This window comes from Typha angustifolia, chromosome 8, assembly GCF_048772165.1.
Source record: "Typha angustifolia cultivar Huaian chromosome 8, ASM4877216v1, whole genome shotgun sequence".
Lineage (NCBI taxonomy): Eukaryota > Viridiplantae > Streptophyta > Magnoliopsida > Poales > Typhaceae > Typha > Typha angustifolia.
This window is the reverse complement of record NC_133246.1, coordinates 11,314,199-11,333,276: the sequence shown is the minus strand read 5'-3', so window position 1 is coordinate 11,333,276 and position 19,078 is coordinate 11,314,199. Positions and strand designations below refer to the sequence as shown.

At 36.4% G+C, this 19,078-nt stretch overlaps 1 protein-coding gene across 2 annotated transcripts; it reads right to left on the bottom strand.

The window, feature by feature from the left end:
- Positions 1-1,308: 1,308 nt before the first annotated feature.
- On the bottom strand, positions 1,309-17,185 carry LOC140765416 (uncharacterized). 2 transcript variants are annotated; one of them, XM_073104492.1, is made up of 13 exons: positions 16,770-17,185; positions 16,199-16,315; positions 10,721-10,785; positions 9,536-9,641; positions 9,374-9,445; positions 8,380-8,439; positions 8,091-8,220; positions 7,804-7,997; positions 7,469-7,653; positions 6,988-7,115; positions 4,209-4,483; positions 3,172-3,412; positions 1,309-2,226 (listed from the first exon to the last, which is right to left on the bottom strand). In XM_073104492.1, exons 1-13 carry the CDS (start codon positions 17,040-17,042, stop codon positions 1,460-1,462), a joined length of 2,613 nt encoding a protein of 870 aa, XP_072960593.1. In that variant the 5' UTR covers positions 17,043-17,185; the 3' UTR covers positions 1,309-1,459. The 2 variants fall into 2 exon arrangements, with proteins under 2 accessions (XP_072960593.1, XP_072960594.1); XM_073104493.1 differs by having other exon boundaries at positions 16,199-16,311; positions 16,770-16,967.
- Positions 17,186-19,078: the final 1,893 nt, after the last annotated feature.

Below are 19,078 nucleotides of genomic sequence, written 5' to 3'. Positions count from 1 at the left end.
GAATCAATAATGTTTTATACCAAATGATAAAAATACTCTTAATTGGATGTAAAATAGTAGTAGTAATACATATTTATCTAAATTATTTTTTTATTATAACTGTAGACTTAAAATACTTCATATACTTGCATTAATAGAAAATAACCATGCATTGCGAGGTAATTTTACACTAGTGCAAGGTTATAATCCTGCATTAATAGAAAATACATATTTTTCCATTTTCCTTTTTTGTTGGGGCATCGTGGATAAACCACAAAATTCACTAAATCTTTATTTGTGTCACTTAACTTAACCCCCAACTTATAGTGACTAGTTAACAAATGTTAATTTTAATATGAATAGATTAAAATACCCTTTTTATCCTCTTATGCTTATTTACTCAATCTTTCTCACTTTTATATTTTAGGTATTACAAATATTCTAAAATAAGATAATATAAAGGATAAAATGGTCAAATAATTAGCAGTTTTAATAGAAAAAATATCTTTACCATTAGTTTTAATGGGAAAAGTGATGATGGTTTTGTATAGACTAGAATTACAATAAAATTCTAGGAGACACTTAAAAGTTTGATATTAGAATAAAATATATTTTTTTAGAGATAATTTCACTTGGACTCCTGAACTATCATCGTTTTTCAAATACTCTCTATACTTTTTTTACCACTCATACCCTTGAACCAATTTTTTTTTTAAATTTAAAGGTTCATATAGTTACTTTTTTAGTTGATCAATGAGATATATATGTGAATATATTTCTTAGTTCAAGAAGTGTACATGAATAATAAAAAAGTATTTCAAAAATCAAAAGCAATCTATGGAAAATCTAAATATTGTAACTATGAGAATTTCTACTCATTTACTACCCCTTCGTTTGTTTCTATCTTTTAATGGATTGGATCAAGAATGATCGAAAACTATCCAAAGCTAGTGAAGTACTGAAGTTACCAGTTTTAGATGGCTGTCGGACAGATCATGTCTAAAATCTATCATCTAACCTAGATTCGAAACGAATACCTTTTGACCAAAATGATCCATTTCAACCAAAACTCAAACCCATCAGGAAAAGAGTCTACCAACTTGCTCAAGATTAAGCTTGTAGGCGTTCTTTTGCCATAAATTCATCATAATATCTATCATATTTCTTGATTATTTACAAGCTAAAAACCAACACCCTCCAAGGAGGAGCTCTTTTCCTTTTGAGACAGCCAGCGTTCAAGTAACCCTAAGTAAATATTTCTATCCTGTTGTAGGGTGATGAAATTTCTGACTCTGAATACCCAGGTTGTAGAAGTGTAGATTTAATCACTAATAACATAATTTACATCTCCAAAAAAGAAAGCTCAACTCAGATGTATAAATAATTCGCCAAAACAAACAGAATTAATACTAGGCCTGCAAAATTAATGATACAAAATGTCAGGTTACATCGCTACTAGCAGAAAATTTTGATAAAATATCTAATCTGAATCTGAATCTGGTTCACCGACAACGATATCTGGTAATGAATCCAGTGACTCAGAGTCAGAATCATGCACCTTTGCCTGGCTGAAGGCAGTAGAGCTTTTTGAAGCATATCCTGAACCGTCTTTGAAGTCAGGCGTATTGAGTGATGGAATTGCATCTTCAGCTGAAGTTACCGACTTAGAAGGAAAATCACCATCATCTAGGCCTTTGGATGTATCAATTTTATTGCTGAGAATGCTCAGATTGTTGGTGACCAAGTTATGCACCATCTCATCCTCACAAACTGCTGCAGCAGCAGCTGAATTGGTGTTCTCCATCTTATTCAACTTGACCATATTTTCTTTTCCCTCGATGCTTGGAGAAGGCATTTCCATATCATCATTGTCCAAAGGCTGCTCAGTGCCTCGTACTTCCTCATGATCCTTGAGCTTGTCAGCTCCTGCATGCCTTCCTGCCATGAAATTCTTTGTTAAGCTACCAACAGTTTGATCCTCTTCACCAGGGTCCAAAAGGTACGTAAAAGCATCCTCGGCATCATCTGTGGCTCCCAGGTCAGCACTTAAAGTCGGGATCAAGTAAGGTTTCTGACTGCCAAAGAATGTACCCTCTGGGACTTTATTAATGAATCCTTCATCAGATGTATGGCTCTTGGCATTGGGGAAGTCCATTAATGAGAGGGCCCGAGGATGGATAAGAACATCCAAAGCCAATAATGCATGTGCAGAAAATGCTGCAATCTGTGTTCCAGTTTCTAATTTACCTGTGTAAGAAAAAGTAGCAAACAATTTACAATAGAAACTAGAAACTGGTCTAGCTAAAGTAGTTTATTTAAGAAGCAATCAGCAGAAGATTGAATTCTAGACTATAAGAAAATATCAGAATCTATTAATCATGAGCAGGACTTCCCATCTCATAAAAGGTGATGGAATTGCAACAGTGCTGCCATATCCGAGCTCAACAAATATGTGCATGCATTCATACTTGAAATAGGAAAATTCATGTTTTTGATTGTCTAAATGTTAAAGAAGCAATTAGTACTTCCTCCAAGACAATAATATGTTCCAGTATATCATCAATAATTTTCTGAAAACAAGAAGACAAATATATAACTCCATCCCATGATTTTTAAGACAAACATCCAAAAGTGAGGTTTTAAGATGCTCCATTTCTTGGGGACCTTAGGAATGCAACAGAGGTGGAAATAGATGTTTTGTGCTTATACAATTGTATAGTTTAAAAGATAGACAGAGGTTTCAAGGTTCTGGAGTAAGATCTAACTGAAATGTAATGCACAGCAAGAATAGGTGGCCTTAGACAGTTGAACACTTATGCAAGGTACTATACACCTCTTACCCTCAGCAATCTAAGCGCAACTGAAGCTAGTTCCCATAGCAAAAAAGCAAGAACTACTGCACAAAATATAATACCTGAAAAGAAAATTAGGTAACAAGAATGTGATCCCTTCATTCCAAAAAACTAAGCAACCAACTACACCTATTCCAAGTTCAAAGGGCAACACTGTAAAAATGGATATACTTCACTATTTATCTGTGCATGTTGGTTTCAGAAATGCAAATCTATTTAATAAAAGAGGAAAACATGCTTTAAGCATATCTTGGACTGTTGCAATTAATCTATTGGCTTTTCATTCATCCTTTATCCAGTGAAAAGCTAAAAACTTATAGATATGTGCTACCAGTGTTACCTCGACGAAAAAGTTCGAGGCCTTGTGATAAATAAGGGCCACAATGATCAGAGGATGAGAGCAGAGATGCTAGTAGTGCCCGTAATGCTGCAAGCTGAAAATCTGCTCGAGAGACAGCTGATTCCTCTGAAATGGCAGATTGTCTTTCATAGCTCCAACCCGCATCAAAGGCATTAGTTGCAACATTTATCAAAAGGAGGTCCACATCTGACCTCCCTCTTTCCAACTTTAAGGACCCACCCTGAGCAATAAGGAATGACGTCAATTGTTTCCACTGCCTCAAAAGAAACTAAAATCATGCAACAAAGTGCAGAAGGAAGCATAAAGTCCGATGTAACAATGAATAACTCAAAATTTCTGGCTGTGCAGGATTCTACCAAAGTTGCATCTAAATAATGTTAGGGCATCAGGAGAAATTAAAACAAACTAGTGACTTCACAAACATATCCTACGAAGAACCATCAAGAATTACATAAGAAGTATTCAGGAGTCAAAACTGTAAACTAACAAAAATAAGTGAAACATCTAAACTAAGGATTTTAGTGTAGCAACTTAGCACTACATACCAGCTCTTTTTCCAAATAGTATACAATCCATTGACAGGTTACAAATACATCATCCTCAGATCCACTACTTAGTAGCATTTAGCATATAAGTATCACACTTCTTATGTCATCATTTAGTGCTCTTCTTGTAGAGCTCCAGTATTAAATATTATCAAGCCTACTTTCTTCATTTTGCCATTTGATCATAGGCTTGTGGCCTATTGTGCAACTCCAACATTTGACTGCAGTTTCAACTTAAAGTGCTCCAATGTTATAGGTACTTTAGAAGATTGACAAAAGAATTATTAGAATCGGATAATCTTTCCTGAACCAAGAAATTACCTCACCTGCTTCCTAAGAAAGTAAGTTAGCTCAAGGTTGCAGATGTAATTCTTTCTGGCAAGTTGCATTATTAATATTTAAAGCTAACATAAAGCATGTCACTAGCTACAATGATGTAAAGGATGAAAAATATTTGAATCTTAACCATACCACAGTTAAAAGAGTTTCCAATGCATTCAGTGCAGCTATCTTGACAGATAGTGGAGTTGTTGGTTTTCTGCTAACAGCCATGGTTTCAAGATTAACACCATTTTGTATCTGTGATGAGGAAACACGTTTCCTCTTCCTAGAGCACCTCTGGAGTGATGCCTCATTTACTACTTTTAGTGAGTATGTACTCAGAGACTGTGAACCGCTTCCAAATCCATCATCCAGATCAGCAGAGACATTGATCATTATTTCTTGAGCTACATATAAAGCCATCCCTGGTCAAGAGCCCAACCTTGTGAATTAGTCACAAAACAATTTAAGTGCAAAGAGAGATACATGCGGAGAGAGATGCGAGGAAAATAAAAATATCCAAGATACATAGCACGATGGAATATCCATAAAGGCAAGGATTGTTGTGCCAGAGGCATGGGGCGTGTCGATCTTGGCTCAGCACATTACGCATTGTTGGCACGTGCCACGCCAAACTGGTGTGCGCAAACTAGATAACTTTGGCATGCCCAAAAGAAAAATCTATAAACCTTTCTAGGCCTTAAAATAGGTTTTAGGGGCTAATTAATGTCCTTAAGAACTAGAACACATAAAATTAGATTCTAGTCTCATAAATTTTCCTATTTTAGGGCAAATAACTTTGTGAAAACTAAAAGTTCCCTTTGATTTCTCAATTTGAAGTGTAATTTGTATTGGTCAAGAGCTAAAAATCAATCAAAAGATATGGAAAAGACTCCAAATTGGGTTTGTTTGAAGAATATGTTTTATTTTAGTGGCATGAGTAGACATGGGTGAACAGCCATAATAGAATATCAATGTTGCTAATTTGCATGATACATATCGATTCATACCAATTGGCACGACAACATAATAGAGGATAAAGGAAATTGCCATATTCATATACAAGAATGCGAATTGAAGGACAAATATACAAAATTACAGACTGAAGCACCATAAGAATGGTCCTGAACAACGATTTAGAATGAAATGACAATTTCTTCTAAATTTGGCAAAATAAGAGGCATAGGCTATAATTGGAAAACATAACTATGGTGACCAGAGGTTCAGGTTGTTGACAAGAATAATAGAATCTGTTTTTAATGCAGGAAGTCCATTAGAGCTTTCTAAGACTTCATTCAAAAAAGTGTGCAATGCTTAGCTACAGTTCATATCATCCCATATCTGGCTTGAGAAAGCACGGCTACCAAGGATGCATTTCAAGCATGAAGTCAGCTGTCACACCAACATTTTAAGCAAACTGTGATAACATCTGATGCCAACAAATGGCACGGAATATTGTCTTGTTCTTCTTTATTTCCTCATTTCTTCTCTTTTTTCTTTCCTTTTCCTTTTTCTTTTTGGTGTAATCGATAGCATCCTTGAATTACACTTTTCCATGTCACTAATGATAACAAGACTTTAACAATCTACATGATTAGGTGAATAATAATTTTCTTTAGGGTGTGTTTGGTTGATAAAAAATGGCGAAAAAAAGTGGTAAAAATGTCTAGTGAAGTCACTCCTAGTAAATCACCATGACTTACATTGTTTGATAAAAATTGAAAGATTTTGATGAAAGTGAATAATTGTAATAATTAATGATGACATATAATAAAAAAAAAACGTGGAAAGTGTCACTCTCTCTGTTTAGAAGATGAAGTGAAATGAGCCGACATTGGACATGTTTGGTTGCAAAGAAGGGAAGTGAAGTAGATAGTTTCAAAAATTACCCCACTTTCTATTCTTTAACTGCAAGAAAAGGGTAAGGAAGTGATTTTTCTAACTTCCCCTAAATTAATGGACTTCTATAATATTAGCCAAATCCAGTTTTTCTCTTGAGGAGGAGAGAGTCACACTTCCTAACTCTATTTCCCTGACTATTAAGTTCCCCATTTATGATCTCTTCATCTTCCTCTTCCAAGAATAACATCCATCAAAAAAGATAGGAAAGAATCATACTACTGTTAATTGTAAGTAATATTTACTAAAATTTTATTTTAATTAGCTATCATCATTAAAAAAAATATAAATAGAATCACAGTACTTCTGACATTTTTTTTAAGTACTTTTTTTGTTTTACTTGACATGTATTACTCATCATTTTAGATGTATAAACACTTTTTCTAAAGTATTTCAGATCCACAAAGGTGCACCCTAATTGTCCTTTTTCTTTCTACAAATAATCATGATTCTAATGCCAGATCTACATTTTTCTAAAGAACTTTTTATTTCTAAAGTACATTTATTACTTGTCATTTTCTCTCAAGTACTTCATATTTACATTTAGCCCAAAATCATTGTCCTTTTTCTTTTTCTTTTTATTCGAATCATCATTTTTAGTTTTAAGATATTTTCTCATTAATATCTAAATCCTTACATTCAATTTTCTTGTTTTCAAACTAAACACCGAAACATGAGAAAGTCTACTTTCAGTTTTTTACTGCCCTCAACCAAACAATAAAAAGTAAGAAACTCTTAATCTTACACTTTTTGGTCTCACCAAACAATAGAAAGTGGTAAATTTTTGTTGGGAAGTAAGTTCCCTAAGAACTACTTCTCAAGACCACTTTATTTCCCCCACTTCTCGACAACTAAACATGACCTTTAGGAAAGTGATGAAATTCAATTACCACTCCACTTTTTTCATCCAAACACTTAAAAGTAATAGATTACTAAAAAATTGTCACTTTCTTTTCCTACTTCCTAGCAACCAAACACATTTTAAAGATAAATAAGAAAAATAAGACAAATAGGAAAAAGAATGACCTACCAACACCCATTGAGATCAGCAATAACTGAACGACAGAATAGACTTTAACCCTCAGGGAGGGCAATTTAGCTCTCTTAAAGTATTCTCTTAGGAGTTGCACAACATTAGCAGCATGAGGTAAGAGTTGGCTGCAGGAAAATGAGAAACATAATGAGAATATGCTTAAGTATGTCAAACTATTCTACACACTAGACAACTACAGAATCAAATATAAACCAAAGTTGGCAAGAAGATTAGAATTGATAGGTCAACATAAGCTGTTCAATGCAACATCAAAATATGAAGTCCCAAAATATTTTAGGAGAAAGAGTAGGTACAAAAAGACTATTCAATATGAATAACATAAATAATCAATAACACCTTCACAAAAAGAGAATATGTAGGAGAGAAAACTAGTTCTACAGTATCATGGAAGGAAGAAGATAAGTATGTCAACATAGAATCATAGTGTTCGGTCCCACTAGAAGATTAATCATCTCACCTCCTCAACCCTTTAATAATTGCAATCAAAAGATCCAAGCAGTCCATATGAAATGAAGGAAGTACTGAACAGAGAAGTTCTTGATGCATGGAGGTTGTGAAAGGCAATAGGGCTGTGTGCAAGGAACCATCTAACAAGAGGACCCTTCCTACCAAAGCGAGCAAAGGGCGAACAGGAACAGTTACCTATTGACCAATAGACGTGTAAAAGTTAAATTAGTAGCATCCAGAAGACAAAAGACCAATAATAGGTATTCTGTAGGTAATCCAAAATATTTCAATAAAGTATACGATTGGACAATCTCTGACATAAAATAAAATAGAGAAATGACCAACCTGAACAGGATAAGGGTTTGTCAGCATATCACAACAGCAATAAATAAGAGTAGACACCATTGGGACAACAGACCCATGAAGGCTTCTGGTTGCATGGTCAGGTTCTTCTTCATACCTTAACTGACCTCCAAATAGTGGAGGGGGGTCTTTTCCTGGGGGAACTAATAACTTCATGACCTCAGAACGTTTATTTTCTGCAGTGCACAAGTGTTACTAACTGTTAAACCCCAAGAAGACTTGAAGAAGAGAGAACATTGAATACACCAAAATTTATCCAGTATGATTACCTTCCTCTAGTCCCTCGAAAGCATCATTAAGAAGCATAACTATAAATATCAGTATCTTTTGCATCATCAAGGACCAACTATCTTCATCACCTCTCACCTGCGGTAGTAGTGCCAAACTTCTGGCAAATTTCTGAAGCAATAACAGAATATACCATCATTATCTTTAAAATATAATATGCTGACAAAGAAAGATGGAGATGAGCACATAGCCAAGAGCTTGTCTGCTTCATATTTCAATCAACAAATAAATAAGAGTGGTACTCAAGTTAAAGGAATCTCTGCACCTTACCTTTGATATATGCACATTGCATTTTGTGGACATAACTTTTGATGAAAGACCAAATTCAACCTGCCATGTATTTCTATTGAGTTAGCGTCTCATTTTAGTCCTAAATAAAGTCAAAAGGTTTACAAAAATTGTAATATTGAACATCCAGATCAAATAATTAAATACCATGAAAGGTCAGATAAATCACTAATTCTATTGCATGGCTATTGAAAGTATTGAAGAAGTATTAGCTGTTCCCATTTTTCTTTATTTTAAAACTCAAGTACTTCAAATAAGTATCTGATATGCTTCTTTGAAATACTTGACAACTATTTTATCTGCTAACAACACTGACACACATAGAACATGAAAATATCCATGCTTCCTGATTTGCAGGGTTATATTTGCCCCATTATCTCCATGAGAAGATATAGAAAGAAAATGCAAAGGCTGAATTAATAATCTGTGGCCATTATGATCTTAAACATCTTGAGGGTGATTGAATAGAGAACAAAGGCCAAAGAAGGTATTGAATCTTAAAGTTCTCGCCATTGGTATACTTCTACTTAAGTTTAACTAGCAAAGTAAAGCAAGAAAGACAGGACCTTACCTGACTATATGTTCCAGGTAATGTTAATACACATGCAGATATTATCTTAATTCTACTTGGTTTAAAATTTTATAACTTATATGTTGCTTCTAAGATGCATTTACACTTTTTAACATTTAATGACTCTTGCTCGTCTGAAGATTCCACCTCAGAGACAACTCAATACCATGACATTTGCAGTCAACAAAGTTAAAATTGCATTAAGATTCTTGAGAAAAGTTCAATCAAAGCGGATAAAATAAAATATATTTTAACATCTGAGAGTCATAGCACTTTTCTTTTGTAAATGTCAATCACATAAAGGTGCACAAAATATTGCAACAGAATGCAAGAGGAAAAGACAGACAAATGAAATGGTAGAGTTCTTTCAGCAAGAACAAAATGAGGGCCAAGAAGCAATCTCACATTGTCATAGTACCGATTGATAGATGATGGATAAAATTTCATAAGCACACATAACAAATCAACTGCTCCTTCCTGGATAGATAAACAATAAGATTCTTAAAGTTGTAGTTAGTAACAACCAGGAAGCGATGTAAAGAAAGTTTCTTGAGAAACGAAACAAACCCATATAGCCACTTGACCATTCTCATTTAACAACTGGAGCACTGGTTGGACAAGTCTCCCAGCAAGAGAAGTCGTATCTTTCTTCAAATACAAAAGACCAGCCAACCTGATCACAAGAAAGAATACCTGGGAATATAATATTTAAAAAAATAAGCATAAAAAAGTAGTACAATCAATTTATCATTCTCCGTAAAGAAATATTGCATTAGAATATGGTACTGATATGTCAGCTAAAATTTGGCATAATACAGTGGTGTAATGTATGTACTGTGACTGATTTACATGATTGATATAACCTAAACAATGTAGCAAACAAGCCATTGCTGCCAGAATTTTCTTGTCTAGTGGAATTCCAATAGCATTAATTTCAGATAGATCTTCAAAAAATTTGGGTGACAAACACCAACGTGGTCCATAATCTTGTCTAGAAATTGACATGTTAGTAACAAACTGAAAGAAGAGGAAATAATAATTTAAGAAATAAGTCTAAGAACTGAAAAGATATCAATTTTTTGTCTTTGAGGAAGACAGAAATTTGCTGAAAGTGACAAAAACTGAAAATTCATGCTGAAAAGGAGTGGCTCATTAACAAGGAGCCAATATCATACAACTATAAGAGTATGTTTCGATATCTGCAACTTTTTGGCTGTACATGCAAAATATAGAATATGTTCAATCATGAAATACGCCAAACTATTGACTGAAAACTAGTCGAACAAAACGTACATAAGGTTAAACAATTATGAATACCAAGAACCATTAGACTGATGCATTAGTTTGCCAATTTATACAGTTCATATATATCTAAATTATTTTCCGAATTAAAAGCATGAGTTTACTTAATATAGACAAATCACTCTAATCATCTCATCATCAATAGTATCTTGTCTCACAATATTAGAGAAAGTTATGTTCTGTTGCCACCTAAGGTGGAAATTCCCTGCATACTGTATGTTAAGTTAGTTCAACCCAAAAATCAGGAAAAGGATTGGTATAAGGTGCAGGATTGAATCAGCACTTTCATAAGTTAAATAAATCTGTTAATTAGCACATATTATAAAAGAATATCAGAAGAGGGTTCTGCAGATGGCTCAACCACGCAACTATTATTGTGAGCATTAACTTAATATTGAGAAATATAGTTTCTAGTACAGAAGAATCTTTAATGTACCATATTCAACAAACCTTGTGAAAAGATCAGCAAAGGAAGCACAAGAAGCCACTTTTACATAATAGGTACTGGATGGCAGCTGCTAATAGAAAACAAATTATTGTCAATACAAGGCACCTCAAATATTGCACAACACTATTTGCAATAAAATTTAAAAAATTTCAGCAAGAATATTGCATCATGGTATACTGATATATAGATGTCAAAACATGTCAAATTTTCTAGATAAGATGGACGGTATGGTGGCATCTATCTGTTAATCTTCTAAATCTTGTATCAAAGTTAATGTTGAAGCATGAAGTAGCACAGCTCATCCAAGGTGCTATTCTATTGATAATCCAGTAGCATTCATGATGGCTGCCAGCCCACACTGCATATGGTATATGCAAACCAAGAATGTGGTTGGGCTACATATGGACCGTATTGTCAGTCCTCCGTGAGACTGGTGCCTCCTTTAGCCGTGAGGCAGATGCAAATGGCAGTAGGAGGATATGTAGATGGAAAAGCATGTCAACAGACTTGAATGCAGATTTATGTGATGTATCAAAGGCCCACTAAAAGAGAAGAAAAACCCAATCTCTACTGTTCACCACTATATGGTGTGCTCCTAAGTCCTGGCTCTTGATCTCTCACATAACGCCTCATCTCACTCTCTTGCTGTCAATTGATGGTGGATAGTGGTTCACCTAGAAAGCACAGATCTTCCATTTTCTTGTCAATTGATGGTGGATAGTGGTTCACCTAGAAAGCACAGATCTTCCATATTCTTGTGCATCTGTATTAGATATGATACTCATAGGATACTTCGATACATATTGGATACTATTGGAGTTCCGGATACATATCAGGAACTTCTTTTTAAGTATCCAAGAAAAAAGTTAATATTGTGAATACTTTGGGGTTACATCTGAGATTTCTATTAATACGAGTTAAATTGAAGGGGACTATTACCTTTCATTTCTTATCAAATCTAGAAGTTTCTCTTTGTGAAAAGAATTAGTTTGCCTGCCCATATAATGATCTATATCAGGATATCATATTGCATTGGTCAATTTCTTATGATTTATAGATTAAATGCTTATTTATCTTACATCTTAGTAAAATATTAGACTGTTTGTTATGAATATTTACTTCCTCAATTAAGAAAATGCAAGTACATAAGTACACTAATATATATGTGTCTACATAAATATTTACATATATACATAGTTATTAGAATCAGACCAAACTAGGTGATTGGACTAATAAACGAGTGAATCGACCACCATGCCCGTCCCACTATAAAACTGGAAAAGGAGTCAACCCAGTAAAACCCAAAAAAGCTTTAATCGATGCCCTAGTGACCCGAGCATGTTATTGTTGAACCAATGAGTTCAGAATTTATACAAAAGTACCTAACAGTCCTTAACATTCAATTATTACTTACTCTAAGGGTAATTTAGTCCTAAAATTAAAACAAAATAGTAAATATTCTATCTTAGATGATGATAGAGAATTGCAATCAACACAGTGAATTTGATTCTTTTCATAGAAATGAGCAAGATAATCAAAGTAGAATTAGAGTGGAGAATGCAAATGTATTAAAAGCTTTTGGGAATACATTTAACCATGGTCCCAAAAAAAGCCAATCTCTAGTTGGATCGACTATGGCCAATCTCGATCTTGACTGGAAACCAATCTAGAGACTAGTTTTGATCTAGGATCGGCTAGTTTTGGCCGTATCAACTGATCTGTCTCGACGGTATGGGTCGATTTGTCTCAACCATATTGGCCAACTTGTTGCGACCATATTGGCCAGTCTATCAACTGTATTGGTCAATCTGTCTCAACCATATTGGCCGATCTATCTCGATCGTATCAACCAGTGTTTTGAAAAGCGGTAAAGACGGCCGACATAGCGAGGCGACGCACCAGCCGCCCCGCAAAGTAGTAATGCGGCCTACCAAAGGTGGGCAGGACGCATTAGTGCTCGGGGCGGGCCGCTTTGGCACCTAGCAGCTCACTTTGGTGCATGGCGGTCCACTAGACGCGGGTCGGGTCGATATACACGGGTTGGATTCTAGCAAACTTAAAAAAAAAAAATAACATCGATCTCCTCAGTCTTCTCTCTCACTCTATCCTCCTTTTCTGCCCTAAGCGGCAACACGAGCGACAGCAACTGCAAGCGGCAGAAGTAGCACAAGCGACAACAACGGCAAGCAACAGAAGTAGCAGCAGCGGCAACGACAGCAAGCAACAGCGACAGCGACAGCGATAGCACGAGCGGCAATGGCAGCAGCGACAAGCGGTAGCACGAGCTCATCTGCATCTGTTGCCCCCTCTCGCTCTTTCGCTACAGCTTTCTCTCTCTCTGGCGACAAGATGTTGAGCTATCTCTCACTCTCTACTTCCCTCTTTTCCAAGCTTTTTTCCTATATTTCTAATTCTACCCCTACTATAAATGAATGACAGGCTGGCATTTGAAGTAGTACTGAAGGGTAGTGTGGGGATTTTTTTAATTTTCTAGTTTTTTTTAGGATCTCAATGATTGTTAAATGAGAAAAAAGGATTAGTTATGATTCTATTTTGGCTACTTTAATTTTAGTATTAATTTTTAGTTATATTAGAATATATTATATATCATATATAATTATTTTAATTTTTTATATATTAAAATACTACACCGCCTTGGCGCCCGCCTTCCGCCTAGGCGCTAGGCTGTGGGGTGACCGCCCGCAATCCGCGGCCGCCTTTCAATACACTAGTATCAGCCGAAACTTTTTTTTCTAATTCAAATTAATCTAAAATATATCTAACCTAGGAGGCATGAGTAATCGATATCATCAGTTGCCTTCTTTTCAAGTTTTTAGTTTTTATCATATCTCTCATACACACTGTCCTACCTCTCACACTTTACCGAGTCATTCGGTGACCAATCCAGTGAGCTCTCTAGCTACTCTGCGCTCTAGTAAACTCGAGTGAGCATTTTTTTCTTTTTTTTTCCATTTCTCTTTTCTCTTTCTCACCCACTCTTTAACTCCTCTATTTTTACTATTGTAGAACAACAATGAGAAAGAGATCTTCTCCTTCACTGTTGTTCTGCAATAATAATTTCAAGGTTCCAAGTATCGGAATCGGGATCGGGATCGACCATCCGAAAAAATGATACATATCGGCCTTATCGACGGATCAGCAGTATCGACCGTCCGTATCGACCTGTATTTTAAAATAATTTTTTAAATACAGAAAATTCTTAATTTTTTAGAAAAATAATAATAAGATATAAATATAAATTACATATAAAGTCTAAAAACTAAAAAATAAATACTATTTTCTTAATTTCTATTTCTCCCCCTTTCTACCACTCACACTTTCTCTCTCCCATACAAATAAAAAAAATTCTTACCTTTTCTCCACTAATTCTCTTTTTTTTATTAAACTCTCTCTCACTAACTCTCTCTTATCAAACTCTCTCCCTAATTAACTCTCTCTTCTACTAACTCTCTCCCTTAAAAACTATCCCTCTCCCTTACCGACTACCACCTCTTTCCCTCTTTAACATAGTTTTTTAATTTTTGTTTTCTCTCCATGTCTCTCTCTCTTCTCTTCTCCTCTCTCTTCTTCCCTCTCCCTCTTATTGCTGCAACCCACAAACTCTATCTCTTTCTCCCTCTCTTTCCCTCTCTTTTTTTTCCCTCTCTTTCCCTCTCTTGCTAAATTTCTCTCTCTTTCTCTCTTTCCCTCTCTCTCTTGCTCCCTCTCTTTCCCTCTCTTGCTCCCTCTCTTTCTCTCTCTCTTTCCCTTTTCTTTCTTTCTTACTCATGCTCGTCTCGGGTGAGATCGACCAATACGGCCTATCCCGACCCGAAATGAATCGGGTATCGGCCGATCCCACTCGGGATTGACCGAAACTAGGAACCATGAATAATTTATAAATATACAAATTTGTCAAATTTAAATCGAAGTTCATTATGGTTTTGAGTGGGTTTTTTCTTTAATTTTTAGGCTTCATATGTGATAAATTTTTTTTATATTTTTCTAAATTTTAAAAAAAATGTGTTTTTTTAAATATTATTTAGAATTTTACATAATTAGAAATAGTCCAATCCGATACAATGGCTAATACGGCCGATACGTATCCGATCTCAATTCTGATAACGAGTTTTTGAACCTTACATTTAACGATGAGATAGATAATAGCAACCAAATTACCTGTTTAGAGATTTGCACGGATTGAATTGAATGGAATAGGAGCACTCAATAAGTTAACAAAATGATAGTTGATAAGTCTAATATGATATAGTTCTATTATAAGTCATAGTCAGCTAAATTCTACTATGTTTTGAAATTTTGTGAACATCAATTTTATCAAATGGAGTAGCCTTTTATCTCATTTCTTGTTAATGACTGCATTTATGTGTGGAATATGTTTAGTTAGTAACTTCAGAAATTGATTGATATGTGGCTGGCTTTTGATGTATTTATAAATGTAAGGATTAGTAAAAAAAAGTTAAACAATAAAAGACCTACGATTATATTACTTTTATAAATAATTTTTGGGTTTTTAGAATTAGTTAGAACTATGTATAAATTTTTTAAATATTAAAATTATTTTAGATAAATCGATAGTCCAACTGGGTAACCCATGGGTTGAAGCTATAACCAATGACAACCTCTTACCAAGTCAAATGTCCAATTTGATTATGATAAATATACATGTATGAGCTATGTATCTTAAGCATATTCCATCCTTATTTTTCAAGATCTATCGTATGGTGTTCTATCTTGTGTTGCAACCATTATCCCTTATCTGTATCTTTATCCATACTTCATAACAGTTGACGTACCAAGAAAGAATGTTAGTGATGTTTAGTCTCTAGCTCCAAAATAAGAATCCCCTAATCTTTCCTCCCATCTGAGAAGCGTATGAAGTATAGCCCCTTGGAACTACATTTATAGTCATGATCATAGAAGAAAGTTAAGAAGAAAACACATGCCCCTAAATCTCCCTTTCTAAGGACAACTTAAAATTCTGAAGCTTAATACTTTTGATGTAGTGGAGTCAAGGGAGTGCCCTAAAAAAACTAAGTAGACCTTTTAGCTTAATAGGACTACATATAAAAGAAAACACCAATTCTCTAGTGTTTATAAAAGGGACATTATAAAAAGTAACAGATGATATGCACCTTAAAGAACTTAAAGGCTAAAGAACTTAAACCTCCATGAGGCAGTAAGAAATCAAATATTCAACGTCATATAATTCATACAAACATTCTTCTGCTGGTTTTGGAGAAAAAAAAATTACGACAGAAGCCAATGGGAGATGCCTCTAAGAAGCATTTCATTCTTCCCAGAACAGGGAGATAACTATATAGCATAGATAGGCACCGGACCCCAGAAATTGATATAATCTATACATTTGATTTGAGACTCCAAGGAAACATGAAAAACAATCTAGCAAGAAGATTCCACTGAAAGAGAGCATCTAAAGCACAACAATCAATATAAATAACCTGAATAATTGGCAGAAGTCTCTCAAACCAAAGAGAATATGATCCTGCCAGACGATCAGTGCTGCACTCTGCAATGGTCACGCCTAGTAAACAAGTGCCCGCCCAACATTTGTCTGGCTAGATCATTTAAAATGACAAAAGATCACAAAAGATGGCATAAATATTTTACTCTAAAGAAGTTGAACAAAACATAACAAAGAGCATACAAGTGAATATTCGCAATAAAATCTCCTTGCTCAGGTGTTAGAACAGCATATACATGGCATAATTTCCACAGGAAACTCTAGAAAGCAATTCACCTGTCCTTTTTCCAACAAATATCAATTGTCAAACATATAAAATTTTCCGAGTCATCTTAAAACTCCTTTTTTTTTTCTTCGCACATGAACATATGAGAATAGAAAGGTCAAAACCCAGCTGAGCGATCGAGTCTTGCATTTATCAAGGGATGCAAAATAAAAGAAGAAAAAACTCAAGAAAGGATATATTTTTCTACCTATTTCAAATTTTCCCCGGTCATACTCAGCAAACTAAAAGACACTCAATATATGATTAAAAAAAAATCAACTACCATTGCACTGGAGACAAGCGAGAGGACGCGATCGACCCAGGCGTCGAAGGCAGACCGCCATGCCTCGGCCAACTTCTCATTGGGCGGGTCAGGAATATCCTCCGAGAGAAAGCCGTGGGTTTTGATTGAGGCGAGAATAGAGGAAAGCTCCGATGGGTTCGGAAAAGGGTGCTTCTCGTCGGCGCCGGGGAGGCGATCTCTCACCAGAGAACGAAGAAGGCGAGGCTTGAGACGTATGTCGTTTATCCCGCCGAGGAAGTCAGAGGCCGCCATTGGAAGAGGAGGAGGAGCAGCTCTGTCCGATCTTGAGACGGAAGAGACGGGACTCTAAACGGGTGAAAAACGGGTCGGAGTTATATCCGACCAGATTTGGAATCTCAATCCGATTCGGATACGGATCCGGATAGAGTCCGAATCTCAATACATAGAATCCGAATCTTAATCCAATTTAAATACGAATCATACGGATAGAATTTAAAAAAAAATTCGAATAATATCTATTTACCCACATATTTTTTTTGAATAATTTACAGTTTTTAGTTTACTTATTTAAATAGTAAATATTAATATTATTACTAATAGGGGTGTAAACGAGCCGAGCCTGAGCGAGCCGGCTCTAGCTCAGGCTCGGCTCGAAATTAGTTTCGAGCCTCACAATGTTGCTCAGGCTCGGCTCAGCTCAACCCGAGCCGAGCTCGAGCTGAGCCTAACCGAGCTCGATTAGAGGATAAGGCGGTGGCGACGTGGGCGGTTGCGACGTGGGCGGTGGCGACGTGGGCGGCGGCTTGCTGAAGGAGTCGGAGACGAATGGAGGAGGCCGACGACGGAGGAGGAGGAGGAGGAGGAGGAGGCCGACGACGGAGGAAGGTGTGGTGCCGTGGTGGTGGTTTGCCGTCGTTGCCGATGGAGACCGACGGGGAGGGAAGAATGAAGGTGATCGGGTGGATGAGGGTGAGAGTGAAGGTGAGGGTGGGGGAATTGATGATGGGGAAGGTGATGTGATGGGAAATGTGAAGTAATTAATGAAGGTGGGGTAGGTGAGGGTGGGGTAGGTGAGGATGATGAATGTTGAGGTAGGTTACGGGTGAGAATGAGTTAGTGAAGGACACGTGGCAATATTTCCTTATGCCACGTGTCCTTAGTCATAGGGACTCAGGCTATCGAGCCTATCGAGCCGAGCCTGAGCGAGCCGACTCCAGCTCAGGCTCGGCTCGATATTAATTTCGAGCCTATTATAATGGCTCGGGCTCGGCTCAGCTCTGATCGAGCCGAGCCGGACTCGAGCTTCACCCGAGCTTCACCCGAGCCGAGCCCGAGCTGCTCGTCAAGCCTGACAGCCCTAATTACTAATAATACATTATATAATATAATAACCCAGAAATAAATAAATAAAAATAAAATAAAATAAATAATAATAATAAATTAAATTTAAAAAAAAGACAAAAGGAAAGAAATTAAAAAAAATTAAAAAAATAAAAAGTTTTGGTGTTGCCATGCAAATAGTGGGCGCCACGTGCGCCCAAAACCGAGCCAGCTGGCTGCGGCGGGCTTGGCGCCGCCGTAGCTACCGCCTTACCTCCTCCACCGCCTCTCTCTCTATAGCTCTCTCTCTAACTCACGCGTACTCTCTCTCTCCCTCTTACCCTCCTCTCTCTCTCTCTCTCTCTAGCACCTCTCTCTTTCTCTCCTTCTCGTCGACGACTTCTCGCTGTCGCCGTCGTCGCCGCCACACCCTCCTCTCTCTCTCTCTCTCTAGCACCTCTCTCTCTCCTTCTAGCCGATGGCTTCACGCCGTCGTCGTCGTTGCCGCCGCATCCTCCACCGCCTCTCTCTCTATATATATATAGCTATCTCTCTCTAACTCTCGTTCTCTTTCTCTCTCTCTTACCCTCCTCTCTCTCTCTCTTTCTCTCCTTCTCGCCGTCGCCATCATCGCCGCCGCACCCCTTCACCGCCTCTCTCTCTATAGTTCTCTCTCTCTAAGACTCTCGTGCTCCCTCTCTCTCTCTTACTCTCTCTCTTACTCTCTCAATCACCTACCTCTCTCTCTATCTCTCTCCTCTTATCGACGCCGACCTGCCGTCGTCGCAGTCGCCGCAGCCTAGGTGAGCCTCCCTTTTAAGAATATATATTTAGTAACATGGATAAGTGTAATTGGTGTAATTTCAATTGATTATAATTATAGATATTTGTACATAAATATACTTATAACTTGATATATTTTTATTAGAATAATACATGTCTTTGCAATAAGGTGCATATACATATATGTATATATATATAGATGTACAACTTATTATACATTATTA

Excerpts from the sequence above, each read along its gene's own strand:
- LOC140765416 (XM_073104492.1), bottom strand. The coding sequence starts at position 17,042 with ATGGCGGCCTCTGACTTCCTCGGCGGGATAAACGACATACGTCTCAAG. Across the intron at positions 8,221-8,379 it reads GCAATGTGCATATATCAAAG|AAATTTGCCAGAAGTTTGGC; the intron begins GTAAGGTGCAGA and ends TTATTGCTTCAG. Across the intron at positions 7,116-7,468 it reads ATTATTAAAGGGTTGAGGAG|CCAACTCTTACCTCATGCTG; the intron begins GTGAGATGATTA and ends ATTTTCCTGCAG.